Source organism: Haliaeetus albicilla, chromosome 3, assembly GCF_947461875.1.
Source record: "Haliaeetus albicilla chromosome 3, bHalAlb1.1, whole genome shotgun sequence".
Classification (NCBI taxonomy): Eukaryota; Metazoa; Chordata; class Aves; order Accipitriformes; family Accipitridae; genus Haliaeetus; species Haliaeetus albicilla.
In genome coordinates this window covers 33,350,209-33,367,803 of record NC_091485.1, presented here as the reverse complement: position 1 = coordinate 33,367,803, position 17,595 = coordinate 33,350,209, and the positions used below count along the sequence as shown (strand labels likewise).

Here is a 17,595-nt window from a genome sequence, read left to right as displayed (position 1 = left end):
TTCCTGCCTGTGGATAAAGAAGGCATAATGTTCTTCTCAAGAACCCAGGAGAAGACAAGCCAGTAACACGTGAAGACCTTTGAGTAGATGGAGAATGCCCATGCTACCCCTGAGAATTTTTTTTTAATATTAAGAGTGAGTGAGATGTTGGAAGAAGGAATAATCTCTTGAGCAGAGGGAGAATCTGAGACAAAATGGGAATTACATAATAACAGTTTTCCCTGGCCTGACCTGAGTGATCAGAGGTTTCTGTGAATCATTAAGCCCAGTTAATGCACCTTCAGGAAATTCACTTTCACATAAAGTTCCAAAACCAAGCAGGAGAATTGCTTCTAATAGAGCAATAAATAAATATCTGCCTTTTAAAAGACCATAACCACACAGCTCACACTTTGTCATCGCTCAGATTGTCTGAGGTTGTCAATACAGCTTGCGCAAGTTCAGTTGCCTGAGAGAAAGAGGTGGTTCATTACAGTAACGTTCAAAGGAAAGTGTACTGCTAATTTCCCAGATGACTATTCAAGTGATCCGTTGGAATCCCATGCTGCTTTTGCCTTGGTATTTTCAAAAGCTAATTTATCATATTTTGAGCTGCCAGTCCTGCAAGGTTAACCTGGAAAGCTTAAGTTTCTTCCTCCTTCATCATATTCAGATGACTGTATTCCTGCCTTAGATTTGTCAATGACCATTATCTCATGTCACAGCTAGCAAGGAATTCAGCTTCGAATAGTATCTTCATGAATGGGCCTGTTGCAGATACAATTGCGAGTAGTTGAGTTCATTCTCACATAACACGTATTGTGTGGTGCCCCTTTGGTGTGTGGTGAAAATTCACTTTCTCTTCTAACACCTACAGATCTTACCCTGACGAAATCTGCTCAGTTCAGGGCAACCTCCATGTAGACAGTTTTAGCATAGAATCATATTTTGAAGACAGTGCCAACTTAGAGTCCTGTCTTTGGTTATATGAAAAATGAACATTTTCTGATTGTTGACCCAAACAGGACTTGAGCTTTGGAAGCTCTGTCACAAAGCCCATCTTTAGCCATAGTCTTCGTAGCTTCCCACGAGGAAGCTGGCATAACCACTAGTGATTAACTGTAGGTGTTCATCGCTGCCATGGAGGAGCTCGTGCCCTTACTTTCTTGGCAATAAAAGGAAGCCAGGTGTCAGTCCCCTCCCTGTTATTAGAGTTAGCCTTTCTAAATATCCCCAAGTTTTATACAGTCCTTAAAGAAGACATATAAAAGTGATGTATGGGGATCGGTCTTGATCTTATATGGCTATAAAGCATACATCCTGTTCACCCCAGCTAGAAAATGATGTGTTCTATTTAGTTGTTACTGAATTACCTTCTAGAATTATGTAAAAACATTAGCAGGTTACTGAAAGCTTTCAATCATTGTCTTATTAGAGTTTGCCATGCGAAATAATACAAACTCTTTCCTTAAGTGCATTGCACTATTATCTGTTCTACTACTTAATATATTATAAAGAAGTTTTCTAGTGCATAGACTAGCAAGCTATAAATGAATATCCTCACCCAATAATCAGGTAAGATGGATCCAATCTTCCTTATATAAACTATTATGCAATATTACAAAAAAAAAGAATTATTATTAGTTTTCATGTCCTTAGATTTCTACTCCTGTTGATTAATTCAGTAACCTTTAGAACATGATGTTGGCCTGAAAAGTACAGTTGTTTCCATGAAGAGGCATGGGAGTTTTACATATTTTTTTTAAAAACTGCTTTGCAAATTCTTTGCACAACAAACCTCACCAATATGTAAACAGGGCTCTAGCTACTGTGTTTGTCCACAGCTAGAGCTACAGATGAACACAGTGTAGTTGTGTGATGACAGGAACAGCTGACTCATTAGTAGAGAGCAGTGAAAGGTAATTAACCCTGGGAAAAGTACAGCTGCCATGCGAGCTGTTCCTTTCTGTAGGATCTGATTAGAAATTAGTGTTAAACCACTGATTCTTTAAAAAAAAGTCATTGATAATTCACTTTCTCTCTCAGGTGTGGCCCCTAAAAGGGGCCTAGGATAGAACTAGTGTACAAAAGGTCTTCTATCTAAAAAGGCCTTTTCTGGGAGAAATACACACCTGTTTGGCTGCTTCTGGACTTTTCTTAACCATGAATATTGTCCCAGCTTTGAATGTTTTGAGGACACCCTCCAAGTCTATGGGCAGTACAGAGAATGCATTGTCAAAATGATTTAAGGTAGAACATTGTTGATTGCCATAATGGTGCCTTTAGTGAGGCTGATTATTTAAAAGTCACAGCTACTACTTCTTGTGTCAGGACATAGTTCTGATGCAAAATGATGCAGACCACTTTAAAAGAAAACAAAAATCTGTCTCCTGGTGTAGGTGAGCACAGCATATGAAAAAAAATGATTACGCCCTGAGCACAAGAGCCACCTCGCATCCCACACCTTTTCCTGTACATGTATTGGCATTTGAGGTGTAAACAGAAGAGGCAGAACCCATGATTTAATGTGACATCCAAACAACAAACTAGCCTATTCCATATATATTCAGACATCTGATATAGGCCTACTTATCAAGAATGACATGACTATCAAATAAAATAGCAAAATTTCATTGATGTGCTATCAGAATTTCTAAACTGCTCTTTAATATTTACAGCTGTCATATCCAAAATCCTTTCTAATCACCTTACTTTGTAAGATCATCTGACCAGGACTGTATCTTTGTATACCTGTGTGATTAGTATCAAGTGTATGTGACTGCTTCCACATGCAAATAACATGTATTATTGAGGTCCACGAGAGTGTTCTGGTTGTTTTCAGTGGAGCCAGGCTTACACTAGGGAGCCTGAAAGAAAACTGTGTTTAAAGTGATGAAGTTTGTAAGACATCTCGCCATAGGAAGGCTTTTTTCATCTTGCTCAAGTCAAATTTGCTGCAATAGGATGAATAATAGATTACTATTATTTACCAATATAAAATAACATTACAAAGGTATGTTTCTGTAGTGTTATTGTTTAGTGGTACAGTGGGCCATTTTCTTACCACACATCTAATATACTCACACTGAAATAAACTTTTCTCTTTCAGTTACTTTTAAATTAAATACAGTGCTTGCTGGGTACAATATTTGAAATATTGAATATTCAATATTTGAATATTTGAATATTGTACCCATATTGTATGCGAGATGTCTTACAAACTTCATCACTTTAAACACAGTTTTCTTTCAGGCTCCCTAGTGTAAGCCTGGCTCCATTGAAAACAACCAGAACACTCTCGTGGACCTCAATGAATATTTGAAACCACTTAATGTTACCACAAACATATAGACAGATAGATAGATATACACACTTTATTGACATTTTCAACACTGAGAGCAGAAACTTTCAAAGTAAAACAGTTAAAGATATTTCCTAGGAGAATGTTTCTCTTCATAGGAAAACAAGTGAAACACATTTTTAAGATAAAGACCTGACATGCCAAGAGTACAGTTACCTCTGGATTGCCTAATATGCTAGGAGAGAACATAAATGTGTTTTAAATTATTTTGCCATTAATCATGCATTAGTTAGTACTCATTCTTCTCAGAAGTGTCCTTTTCTATTTGTTCAGGGTTTGGTTTTTTTTACTAAAAAAGCATGAAAATAAAAAGGAAACTTTTTTTCTTGGAAATCCCAAGTAATAGCATACTCTTGAAGTATCTGGTTGAGTTTCAGAGGAAGTGACAACATGAGCAGGCTATTAAATTGATGAATGCCTGAGGGCGAAAATAATATTCACCATCTTAAAACATGGTTAGAAATGCACAAAAGCAGTTCACAGCACTCTATGTCGTTATCCTCATTTAGCTGAAAGGTGAAGAGACTTGCTGAAGGTCAAAGAATAGATCAGTGGCAGAGGCAGGAAGAGAGTTCCAGAATCCCTTTTTTCCAACTATTTGCTCAATCACAGTACCTTCTGTATATGTCTATGGCAGAAGACAGGTGCCATTTTAGGAAATAACCTTCGCCCCACTCTAGAATCATAAAAGGCTCCAAAAAGGGAATGTAAACAGCCATGCCTGGTGTCACTGACCTCTTAACATAACTTTAAACAGACTGAACACCCTTTTACTTGCTCCACACACCTGCCCCAAACATTTGCTGAGTGAAACCTTTTCAGATAAGAAGTCTGTCCCAGTGAACATTTTACATGCACATTTTGGTATCTGACAAATATTAGTCATTTTTTTTGCATATCCTCTATGACATTGATTTTCAAGGTGTATTTTTGTTCTTGTTTTATTTTTTCCTGTGCTCTTCAGCATGTTCCCAGGATCTTCAGGGCAGTGCAGTCGCGCAAGCAAGCCCCATTATCTTTAGCAGTTAGGGTCATTACAAGTCTTTTAGATGGTGCAGACTGTACTTCACATGGCACTCTTGAAGCTAATGAACATATGTGATTTGCATGTTGAGGGAAGGCACACTTCTTCCCTTTGTGTGACTTTCCCTTTCTTGGGGCATGTCTGTCATGCTTAATGAAGAGAGCTTGGCATTCAGAAAGGGGAAGATGAATGCATAGGATAGCAGAATGGTAGTTATATCTCTTTTTATAAAAATAGTTTGTATTTTTAGGTTCATTGTTCCTTTTGACTCCATGTCAGAGAATGTTCAATGAGCTAATTAGCCATGGGTTTTGTCCAGCGTAAGAATTGCAATGTCCTCATTCTGGCTATTAAATCAGCCCCCAGAAATTTGGCTGGAACTGCCAGAATTCACAGGGAAGGAATATAGTAACCTAGATTAAGCCTGTAAGTATTTGAGAGTGAGCACTTTTACTGAACCTAATCAGTTCCAGCACTTCTGCAGAGGTTAAATGCAACCGTAACAGCATCCCCATAAAATTGCCCTTCAAAATCATCGGTTCCTAACTAGCTTGCTGGAAACCATGTATGGTACAAGGACTGTAACAGTGGTGGCTAAACAGCAGGCATGTAGCAACTCCAGAACCAGACCAGAATCTTGTGATTTTGAAGGAGGTTATAACAGAGTAATTAAAACAACACAATTTCGCTGCTCTTAGTCATACTGATCTGTGTGCTCAAGCATCTCCCACTGGCCTCAATCCTGCAACTACTAAGCACCCCTTTTGATGAGCAGAGCATGGTCATCTTTTGCTGAAGTCAGTAGTGGTTCCCCCACACAGAACCTTACAACAGAGATGACTCTATGCAGGAAAAGTCATCCAGGCTGAAAAAGAGTAAACATGTTTTAAAAGAAAACAAACCTTGTGTTCCAGAGTCAATGACACATGCTCTTTGAACTTTCTTTTAAAATTGCTCTGAAATCATGAGGTTGTTACGGTGTGGTTTTACTCAAAATAATGCATATCATTGTAACACAAGCCTTGAAGTTAAGTGGCTACTTTAATGAAACATAGTTACCATAGTTACGGCAGGAGAACAGAGAATAACTTTTAGTTCTTTTGAAGCTATGAATTAGTTTAAAAAGAGGAAAAGGAATAAACAAGCATGCAGAAGTTTATTATTCAGTTTCATGCCTGATCAACTCTAAAAAAGAAAAACTCTCCCTAGACTAGGGCATTAACATTTTCCAGCTGAAATCTGTAATTGCCCATCAACAAACACAAAATTACATTTAAACTCTTCAGTATGTCTGTTTCCATGTTTTTTTCCTGAGTCAGAGAAGAAACAGATTTTTCCAAAGTTCTGCTTTCAGCATTTTGTTAATAACTGACATTTTACAGCATCCTGGTTGCTAAAAAAAATAATGTCCTAAAGGCAATAATACATTGCTAAACACAACTCATGAAATCTATGGTCTAGCTCTGTTATTCATTATAAACACTATCTTAAGGTTGATGAGAGGGAAATGAGAATTTATCATAGTGAAGATGTCTTCTAGGACCAGCTTCATTGTTTTTCAGTTTAGCATTGAGATGTGCTCTATCCCTGAAGTGTTAATGGAGGTCACTGCTGTTGCTCTCCTTTACTGTGTCAAAGCAAAGGAGTTCTTACACAGTTGACTATTGAGAAACAAAATGATATTCTTTCCAGTATATCACCTTCAGCTTATGAGCCTCTAGAGCAGCAGTGATTAACAGGACTTTTACAAAGTTTCTGTGTAGTTACAAGGACAGCTTCAATCTTCTGTCATTTTTTTGCATTAGCTATGATTATGCTTTTACCACCAAAATGCATTTATTTTAAAGGTAACAATACAGACTCAGAGAATAGCTTATGTTTCATCTATATTTATCAGCACTCACTGTACATTTGTGTCTTCATTACCAGGAAATATTAAGGGACATTGTGCCATCTATTCCTGTTTACAGTTTATTATGCAGAGATAGGAAACACTTAGCATGTAAAATGAATGTAGAAATTATTCCTGGATAGAAACACGGACATTTCCCACTCGTTGGCTCTTTCTCCTCCATCACCGGATCAGAGTGTAATTGTCAGTAATCAGGCCTGCTTGCTGCTGATAAAACCACTCTGAATGCTAGCAGCCTTCTTTGTGTGATGACTCAATTATTCCAGAAGTGCCTCATCAAATCTGCCCCATCAGCTGGGCTAATAAATAAGGAGAAGAAACTGGCCCCCCAAAGCAAATTATAAATCCATTTGCATTAACCATTTCGCTGGTCCATGATCTAGGCAGAAATAAGCATGGCAGATTGTGTTAAGCTTATTTGAATATGTTTATAATGTTTACAGCATGCAACCTTTTTTTTTTTTTTTTTTTTTTTTCACAAGGTGTTGGAATTATCGGTCATGAATAGCATCTAAATGCAGTTATGTTAATTACAGCAAAGCCTCAGGCATCTTGAAGGGATAGTTTGTTGCTTAAATCAGGTGAAAGTTAAACCCTTCTGCTAGGCAAAATACGATCTTGCACATGGCATTGGAATTACTGCCATGTTTAAAAGAGAGGATGAGTGCAAAGGATGTGTTTTTACAGGTAGTGGAAGGACAACTGCCTGTGTTACCAGGCTGCCTTGCACTGGTAACATGACCTCCTGTTCATCTCAGGGTAGAACTAAGTAAGATAAAGTTTAGCCTTATAGTTGGGAAAGAAAACACAATAGTTGAAGCAGCAATAGTTCCGTTTCATGTGTACTCTGCACTTAATTGAAGTGCAAAGATGAGTACTCTGCCCCAAAGAAATTCCTTTCTGAAGCCCAAGTTATACAAAAATAATGTTTCCAAGTAGAATCCTTCAGATTTCCAAGAGTGCCCATGTGTACTGCAGTGAGGGTGTTAAAGCGAAGCATCAGAAGGCCAAATGAAATTCATTTCTTTACTCATGTGGTGAACATTACACGTGCACTTAAGGATCTCACTGAGGTGACCCATAAATTAGTGCAGAACTTTACATATTAAGTTAGGTACTTCAGCCTGTGCAGTATAAAGATCGGACTTCAGTGAAGAGCTCAATATATCTTCATTGATTTGTAATGGCATCTTTTGCTTTCACATATTTTTTTCTCAAACACTAAATGTGTTGCATTATTTTATCTTGAGAAAGAGAAATCACTGTCACTGTAGAAACAAAAAATATTCAGGGATCATAATGGTAAGCACATTGGATTTTGTTTCCTTAGCTATCACTTCCATTCTGAGTTGGCAAATCACAAACTGGTGTGATCATTCATTTTCATATTTGCAATACATCAACTAGTGGTGTGGTAAATGAAAGAAAATCAAATTAACGTATGGAAATGATATCCATGATGATCAAAAAAAGTTGTTGGGGACTTTTACAGTGTAGTACAGCTTTGTGTACTGCAATTCTAACAGAAAACAACCTCAGACTTCTAGTGAGATAATTTTTGACTGTAGAATATGTCTTTTCTCATTATTAAATCCTCAGGAACTCTAGTAATCTGACCTGAATGAGTGGACTTTCACCCATAGACACCCATAGACAAGAATGGTTGCTTGAAGGGATTTGTCACACACATCTGATGTCGAGGATCAGGGCCCAAACGGTGATTCACATCAGTATCCTGGTATGACTCATGGATCTCAGTAGGATGGCACTTCAGAGTCAGTACAAAATCATGTTACACTGGAAATGGCTATAAACCAAAGAATGAATTGCAAAGGTTCCAGGTGACTTCACTGAACCATTACACTGTCAAATCAAGCAACTCATTTATTCTGTCTTTGTGGGTTTATAAAGTTTATTATTCAGCTGAATTGAGGTGCTGGTTGAAAAGAGTGCAGGTTTTCTTTGTAGGCAGGCAAACTTCACCTTCAGGATTAAAAAATTCTGTTCAGACAGATAGGGAGTTGAAGTGTAGACATAATTTGCCATCTGTAAATACTTTTGAATTCTTTACTAAAACAAACAAATGAGTTAATGCAACCTATTAATGGATTGGGCCAAATGAAGATATGTGTGGACTTAAGGGGAGTGATGCCACCAAAGAACCTTGGCTGACAAATAAGTAAGTGAATTCTACCTGATTTCCATCAACAACAATCTTATCATCAAAGTCACCAATAACCTAGATACATGTTCTTTATGGGCTCTTGATGCTGAGATCTTAACTTTTCCAGTTGGCATTGCAGACTTTTATCTGCACTTCTTGCAATACCTCAAAATTTGGCCAATGATTAATTTTATAATTCATAAAATATACTAAAATAAAGTGTTTCTCAATAGCTTATTGTATAAGATCTTGATGTTACTGTGAAATCAACACTAACTCTTGTTTGCTAACTGAAGTATCAGATCCCAGCACTTATATTTGAAATGTAAGTTGCTTCTTGGAGTGTAGACACAGGTGATGCATAGTTTATATTCCATTAGGGATACATCACATCCCATGACACAGCATAATCCTACACACCCTGTTTATAACATGACAAATGCATGACATTGCATTAGACTTTTTATGAAACACTGTATCTTCAAATGTGGGTACTCACCCACGAATCAGCTGTATGGCAGCCAGCACCCTGTTATGTGACAGAAATAGAAAATAGCACATTTAAACTTACTAACCAGTAACTTCTGTTGCGATTAAACAACAACAACAAGAGGGGTTTGGGTTTTGTGCTTTATATAAGGTCTTGCTTTTGTCCTACTGTAGCACACTCTGCTTTACAAAGATAGCTGATGATGTTGCATGAGGGGCAGATGGGAGTGAAATAGCAAATGGCACTGTTGCATGTAGTTTTCCAGTACAATTTTAAAACCTGCCCCCCAGCCCTGACCCAGCCCAGACTCCTCTTCTTAAAAGGAGAATTTTCAATGTATTAGCTTATTATGTAAAGTTAAATGCGAAAAGTTTTGTATATTTTCCTCTCCTTTGTGCACTTTTCCAAGTGGATCTCAGCTGTGGTGTCTTAACTCTCGGTCCCTTAGGATGAGAGAGACAGCAGATGGGGTTAGGGCAGAGGGCTGATGCTTCTGACAGCAAACGGCCTGGTTGTTGAGTGGAAGCTGTGAGCGTCAGGAAGCTCCTTTTCCCCAGAGAACCAACTAACCACTGAAGAAAGTTGAAAATGAGCCCTTTGAGAAACGCTATTAAAAGTAGTAAAAAATTGCAATTGTGCAGATGATGTGCTGCTGTGTGGTTATTCGGATGCTAATGAGTTTGACATTAGGGAACTCAAAGGGTTTACAGCTACTCCCTTATGTGATTTGGTTCTTTATTGGCAATCTTTGAGAAAATAAATGAAAAATATAATGCTAATAAATACATAACATGATAGGATTTTAGACAAAAAGCTGCTAAGTTTTAAGCTTTAAAGCGAGCTTTGTTCACCATTGTAGTTATTCTCAGAGATCTTTTGTTTTAGGTTAGTGTGTTTTGAACAAAGAGGAAGAGGCAGGTAGAAAGCTTTAAGACTCTTCTTGGTTTTTTTCATGGATATTGAACTAGAATAACAGGGAAAGAGGCCTTTGAGGATAAACAACATCTTTTTCCAGCAACATATTGGCTAGAAAATGGCTTAAAAAATCTTTTCACTATTGGGCTGTTTTGTTCTGGGTTTTCTCCCTTCTTTATCATCCTGCATCTGTTGTCTGTTTTGCTATTTGATAAAAGCGTATTTATTTTAATTAAAAGTTATTGATGGGATGCAACTAATATTCTATCTATTGGGACTCAAGCAGAAATTAGTCACTCAATGAACTCTAGCTTCCCAGAGAATCTGTTTAGAATGAGCCTTTCCAATTTCAGAAATGTAACATTATAAATTTTACTGACAAAACTTCATCAGATATCATTAATTGAATACTTAAAGTATCACTTTCAAGTTCCAAAAGTTTATCTGTAAACTTTGCCATAATTGGAATATGTTGAATGAACAGATCTATTTTCCTAAATACACTGGATACTATTTGAAAAGGACCTATGAAGTTGCAAGTGATAGTAAAATTTTTATATTTTGGTCACTAGTGGCAGGAGTGATGCCAAAATAAAGCCTTCCCATAATAACTGCTTACAGCCATGTTTTTCAGGTTGCAAGAACCTACAACTTTAAGTGTTCGAAGGGTTTGGGTATTCATTATTTCTGAATACAAGGCCCTCAGTATTGTACACTCAGATACAAACTTCTGCAGCTCTTCTTCCCTTGCTGTTACTGTTGATTTAGAGGGAGATTCCTCACAGAAAGGAATAAAAACTGAGCATGGAGAAATGTCAAGGATTTCCTTCAGTTTGCTTATTGTAAGAACACTACCAGTCTGCCAAACTTTAAACTTTGATATTCAAAATCAGGGAAAAAAAAAGAAAACTGAGGGGTTTTCTGCTATTATTAAAATATTTTAGAATGCTTCTCATTTATTTCACATCATGTACTGAACCATCCTACTCAGTCAAAGGGGTTCTAATGCAGTAAAAACATTTGACTAAGGATTTCTACACATAGAAACTGTGGATTTTTGTCTGTGCAAGAAGAGAAACTTTTCTTAGAGCAGGTCTATTTCATAAGCTATCGGAAAGAGCATTAACAATATAAAGAAAGTATGATCACAAAAGAAAAATTGCTATTCTTTCTGCCTTTTAAAAGCATCATTGAAGCCTGTATATCACATCTTTGAAAAACTACACAAGAAAACAATGCACCTGCATTATTTGCCCATTTGATTTAAAGAGTGTCCTGTTTCATCTACATTTTATTTAGTATAGCTGTTTTTTGCTTTTCTTTTGTTGTCTTGTTTTTCAGAGAATGAATTTCAGGATTATCTGTTAAATCAGGCAAGGCATCTTGGGCTGAGTGACGAATTTGGTCCTTTGGAATCTGCATATATTTTCACCCAGAAACACATAAAGGTGGGATAATTTATTTACAAAAATTAATTTGAGTCAAAATATTCCTCTATATTGGTACTAGAATACTATGTGGTTTCATGTGTAGTGTCTCGTGTACTAGGACTATTTTTCTCGTATAGCATCTGCTGTTTTAAGAACAGTAGCCATCAACAGTCAGATATAACAATATTGAACAATTGAAAAAGTTATACATCTTTGTAAATACTAGAAATTCTAGTTTTTAAGTTTCAGAACTACACTCTGTTAGCATTACATACTGACAGGAACACAACTATCTTTGAATCTATATGACTCCAGAAGTGAGAATGTATTTCATAATGCACTGCTTAAATTTAATCTGTGAGGGATAGATTATTTGTGATTTTATTTTTTTTTATAATGCTTATTGAGGTTTTTTTTAACTACATATCAGTTGGGTAGGATACAAACTTTGGTGTATCTGTAAGAAACTTCAAAGTGTCAAAGCACTTTTTTCTTTGTGAATAGTGACACTTTTTTCCTTCTAAAAAATGTATTTAGTACATAGTAGCCCAGGAAGTAGTAACAAGACATTGACATAAATAAAAAATAAAAATCCAGGAAAAAAAGCCTCTGGAAAGTAGGAACACACATCAGCTTGTGTTGAGCTGCATTTCAGCATGGTAGACTATATAATTTTTCTCTAAATTTAAAAAGCTAGCAGTTGCCCCTTAATTTCATAAAGCTGTGACTCTGCCCTCTAAAGCCTTGGTAAAGCAGACTAATAGAAATACTTGGCACATGTTGGTTACCTAAGGGAATAATAGAACTATTTGCTGTAGTCGTTTGGCAAAAGGACATAAACATATGGCTTTGGTTTATATTCAGCACTGCCAGTTGTGCAAAGTTGCATGGCTGAAGTATACAACAGCAGTGACAACTCAGAAATCAGAAGTGAGAATCAAAATAAATCATCCTCAGTACAAAGCTCTTGAAACTTGCCTCTGATTCAAGGTTTATTTTGTTGCTGCATATTTTCAAGTAGTGACTTCAATATAAAAATCCATCATCTTCTCAAAAATAGATATACCATTCAACCACACTATAAAATGCCAAATTATCGATTATTTATAGGTGGTATAAACATGCTTTAAAGTTTGCATTCAGTAGATGTACTTATTTATTTTAACTCCTGAGAAATGAATACATCTGAACCAATTATTTCCATGTTATTCAACTTTCTCCTAGAGAAATCAGGAATAACGTTGTATAAACTAAAGCAAAAGTTTCAAAAATAAAGATGAGATGACTCCTTGGTTAAGAATAATCAAAATCACAAAAGAAGGCATATTTTTAGTAACAGTCTTTAAGAACATCTACTTTGTAAATATTTTTATACTTTCTGGCTATCAACATGTTATTAAAAAAAAGAAGAAGAACAAGAAACTTTAACCATGGTACAAGCAATGTTCCTAAAAATGTGGTCTTTGAATTTTGGATTTTTTTACTGCCAGTAATCCGAATATATAAGCTTTATCTAGAAGTTGCTATGTGAGTACTTTACATTTCCTTCTCGCACCGTACTCCTCACCATCAATCTGCCATTAATACTTCATATTAAAAAAAGCTATCGTAGAATGACAGAAAGATGCAGTCAGCATACATATATACACAGCCAGCCAAACAGTGCTCTGTACTTCTGGACAGGCTATAGGAAATCTTCTTGCTTTCAGGTTTTTTTTTAAAATCTTTTTATTTATGACATTATCCTCTTTTTATGCATTAGATTCTTAAATGAGTTCTTCAAAAGAAATGTTAAAATATGAGTACCAAAAGCACTGAAACCTTGCTCTGAAGGTATTATTTATTATAGGGAGAGGCACACAGTGTCATGTCACTTTGGGACGCAGTACAGCACAGACCTGGTTGTAGTGCTTAGTAGTGTCTGACTTCAACTTTGAAGTTTGTGGCTTGTGTTTGAGACTTGAGGATGGATTCCTGTACCTCAAAAATCATCAAGTTGTTTTTGTTTTTGTTTTTTGGCAAAGTTTATTAGTCTAGTGACAGATATAGCTGTTGCCTCTATACAAACTTTTAATAGTTTACAAATTAAAAATAGTAAAGAAAAGCTATTCTTTTTTCAGACCTCTCAAGATCAGCTAAGGTTTGTCCTAGAAAAGTTGTTTGCCAAATTTCATTTTGAAAATCAGACATAACTTTTAGTTGGAAAATCACAATGAAATGTCAACTTTTTTACTCCTCACCTCTAGATAGACTGGTTATTTCTTTTCCTCTAGCTAGTTACACAAAAGGAAACCGACTGCCAGTCCAGCAGTGTGAAACCCACTCCGGGAAAATCATGCTTGTACAAAGATTACAATAGAAATTAGAAAGTGCATAGCTCTTACATTAGCTCTTTCCAGGAGGTGCATTTCACTTTTACCTATGTCAGCAGCACTGGCTTCCCCAAGTCATAGTTTATTTCACAGTAATGTGCTGTGAAACTATGTTACCAAGATAGCAGTATCAATTTAGTTTCTGAAATTCAGAATTAAAAATGTGCAAGTAAACTGAAATAGCTGTTCTTCTTATTATTGTTATTATTATCATTTATTGCACATGCCCTATTTTCAGCTGTTAGTCATATTCTTGGATCCGATTATAATATCAGTACATGCACATGTGCACAGATAGACTCCAGGCACACAAAAAACCAAACTCAGAGCCAAATCCTGATTCTCTCACTCAGGGAAGTATTTCCAGGTGCTGCTCTCGAGTCCACTGACTGCAGTGGGATGGTACAAACAGAAGAAGTAACATTTGGTTTCTGCAGCCAGCAACTCTGAAATAGTTTGCTCTGACAGTATGATTGCTGCTATTCCACCAATAAATTCATCTGGAGAAACATCAATACCCTGTAGCAGTCACATAGCAAGTTACGCCAGTTTCAGCCAAGCAGAATTTGTGGTATCAAAGGTGACTCCAGTCAGTTTTCTGGGACCTAGTTATTGACTTACCCTTAAGTCTCAACCAATATTGAAGGAAAGGTGGAGGGAGGAGCAAATTGAAATTCACGAAGTCAGACAGAAAGCATTCCGAAACTTAGGGAGATTTCTTGGAACATGTTTTAGGAAAATAATTCAACATCGACATCCTCAGTAAATTTCCAAATCACAGAAATAGGGCATAAATGAAGCAATTCCAAGGCAAGTATTTATTTATTAGCCTGCTTGCCTAATGATTTGGGACTGCATAGCTCCTACCCCTCTGGCACTGTGTTTCTGACTGTGTATTTCCCACTAATTCCTTTTGAGTCCATTAGCTAGTTCTAACTAATTTTGAAAAGAAAATGTTTAGACAAGTTTAAAATCCATTCAATCAGAGAATCTAGGTATAAGACACAGTGTTAAAGTGGAGTTAATTCCACTATTCACTCGTCGTTATTTTTGTGAAATGTGCCCTTAAAAATATGGGACTATAACCCTCAATAAAATATTCCTGACAAGCACTTAGATATTATCGTGATGGTAGTGCAAGGATTTTGTGCAGACATGACCATTCTATATATCCCTTATGGCTTCTTTTCTCAAGACAACATATATACTGGGAGGGAGAGTTGACCATCCCCGGCTTTGAGAGCATGAAGCACCTTCCAGAATCCATCCAACCTTTACAGTACACAGCAGTAATAAGATATGTCTTTCAATTTTACACCTTGATAACAATTACCTCTAAAAATTTCGGATGGAATTTTGCAGAGTTTAATTCTTTTGTTGTTCCATGGGTGATTTAAAGGTTTGAATACTTCTTGCTGACCATCTGAGGCTGTAATTTCACGTAAAACAATCACTATGTAGATAACAATCAGAAGTGAGAAACTTTGTTCACTCTTTCAGTATCAGGCAGTCTCTGAAAGAACTATGAAAACCCAAAGATATTGCATTTAAATTTTGAGCAAGAGAAGTCTTTTTGCTGACACACTTTAAAAAAATCACAGTTTTATTCAGTTACTTCTGTAAAACTTTCAGGTTAATGTTTGGGACTTTTTGTAAGTTAAGGTGTTTTTTTATGCAACACAGACATGATAATTATTTTAATATGTGGTATGCACCAGGCTAACTAGTTCTATAAATTTTAGGTTTGAGTTGATTAAACTTCTCTCATAGTTTCAAATTATTACAAAGAAAGGAAATCAATAGAAAAATCACCTACATTGATTTTATTGTTGGTTTTCACTTATTGTGCAGTTTTTAAATATTCATCACAATGCAACGTGCTATTTAGACCAAAGTAACTGCTGTTCAGTAGAAGCAGTGGACACTTTTTGTTTCATAATTAAAAGAGCAGCACTGTGATTGGTGTGGTATTTATTATGAAATGATGACAAAGGAGTACCAGTGGTTTTAATAGTTTTAGCTTACAGGAGCTGTTGTTAATTTTGTCTGTAGAGTTGCAGGTGAAATAATGCACAGTGGATAAATAGTCTATATTGGTTTAACTGAACATAATATATAGTGTGTTCTGGAGTTGTTTGTCTCAATAGACTATAGTAATCAAAAGTAATGAACCTATTATGTGCAGGACCTTGGAGAGCATAGAATGGCAGTAAAAGTGTGGCACATAAAAGGTTTATTAAAGGAAATTAAAGTCCATCATTGCCACACCTGCTCCCCTATTATAAGTCTATGGCAGGTCAGTGCCTTCAATCACAACTCAGCATCAGAGAACAGAGCCATGTTTCCCATTACCATTGCAGTCACATTGCAAAAACTCGTTCTCCAGGTTTTAAGGATAGTAACAAGTAAAGGCTGCCATCAGCCCCACTGCGTAAACACAAGCCACTTATGTTCCTTCACTGCTAATAATCAACATCAGATGTAAATTTAAACAGAGGAAAGATATCATTTTCTGGCTTTGAGGTGCATTTCAATCAATTTACACTTTCATTTCAGATATTGCTAACCTGTGTTCTAGAATTAGACTTCTTGAAGTACATGAACACTCTTTTCAAATGTTTGTGTTCTCTCCTGCAAATAGGTATTTTGATTCCAGTAGCTGTATATAATGTGTAACTATATATAACAACAAATAGAAAAAAAAACCCAACACAACAGGAAGTTAAAGAAATGCTTTTTCTCCCCTATAAAGGCTGACTTTACCCTTTTTCTTTCTCAGGTCAATTTTGACATATTCTGTAATGTTCTTTCAGATAAGACCTTCAAAATATCTCAGTTATCTGAGTCACATAAAGCTAAAAATAAAGCATCCTCAGATCTTCAAACTCTATAAATGTAAAAAGGCACAAACAGAACTTCTTGCACCTTCCCTCAGTAGAGCAAAACAGTTCTGCTGATCCTCGGAAAGGAAGAGTGAAATAATAGACAGGATCTTCTGTTGACATTGTTTTTTATCTTGCGACCTTTTGCAGGGAAAGATGCCAGGCATAGGCAACTTCTGGTATCCACAGAATGCATCCACCTTTTGCTCAACAGTTTTATAAAACAGATGTTGGTGTCTGCATTTGTTCCTGCATATTGATCTGCAGAAGCACATGGGACTTGCTTTGTCTACATTATGTTTGATCATCACCATTTTACAAACAGGGAAACTGAGATTCAAAACAAAGATAGATAGTAAGATATTACCGGACACTGAAGAAGAATTCCAGGGTTCCTGATATTTTGCCTAGACAAAAATTCCTCTTGAGAGAGTCTTCCTTACAGAAAAATTAAGAGTTATTTCAGAAAGAAGAGGAGTTTGCCTCCCTGGACATGGTCAAAATTCTACTGTTGTACAATCTGCTGTATGTCACTGCAGCTCTCCACACCAGAACATGAAATCTTAATCCATTTGAATTTCAGGGGTTTGTAATAAAATCCATGGATTGAAAACCTGCCCCTACAATTATGGGTCTGGGCTGGATCCAAGACCAGAAGGTGTATATTTCCAGTGCTGGTTTAGATGTAGCCAAAAGTGTCATGAGAACAGCTGATCTTGAAAGGTCTCTCTTATTTCAGTCAGAAATCTTACTGCAACAGCTGACTTTTGGGGTGTTTGGATTTTTTGGCTGTGTTGTTTGGGTTTTTTTAATGTGAAATACAAACCTGGACACTTACAGTCTTCCCCCCCCCCCCCCAAAAAAAAAAAATCTGTAACTGTGTTTTTGACCAAAACTTCTGTAAGAAGTAACTAAATGGTGAAGAATTTTAAAGCTGTACATGTGCAATTATGCACATTCAAGCAAGAGGGTTTCACATTTTAAGGATGAAGTTGTCAGAAATGCAGGTTCCAATGCAGCTATTAAGATATGCTTCAGTTACAACAATAATGCCGAGTGCCTGTAG

The 17,595-nt window shown here is 36.4% G+C and overlaps 1 protein-coding gene across 1 annotated transcript in view; it reads left to right on the top strand.

The window, feature by feature from the left end:
* ST18 (ST18 C2H2C-type zinc finger transcription factor) overlaps positions 1-17,595 on the top strand; it is a 172,793-nt gene that overhangs the window by 83,265 nt on the left and 71,933 nt on the right. Inside the window, exon 3 of the mRNA XM_069779327.1 lies at positions 11,187-11,293. Coding sequence (XP_069635428.1) covers positions 11,187-11,293 — 107 coding nt within the window. The remainder of the gene's footprint in view (positions 1-11,186; positions 11,294-17,595) is intronic.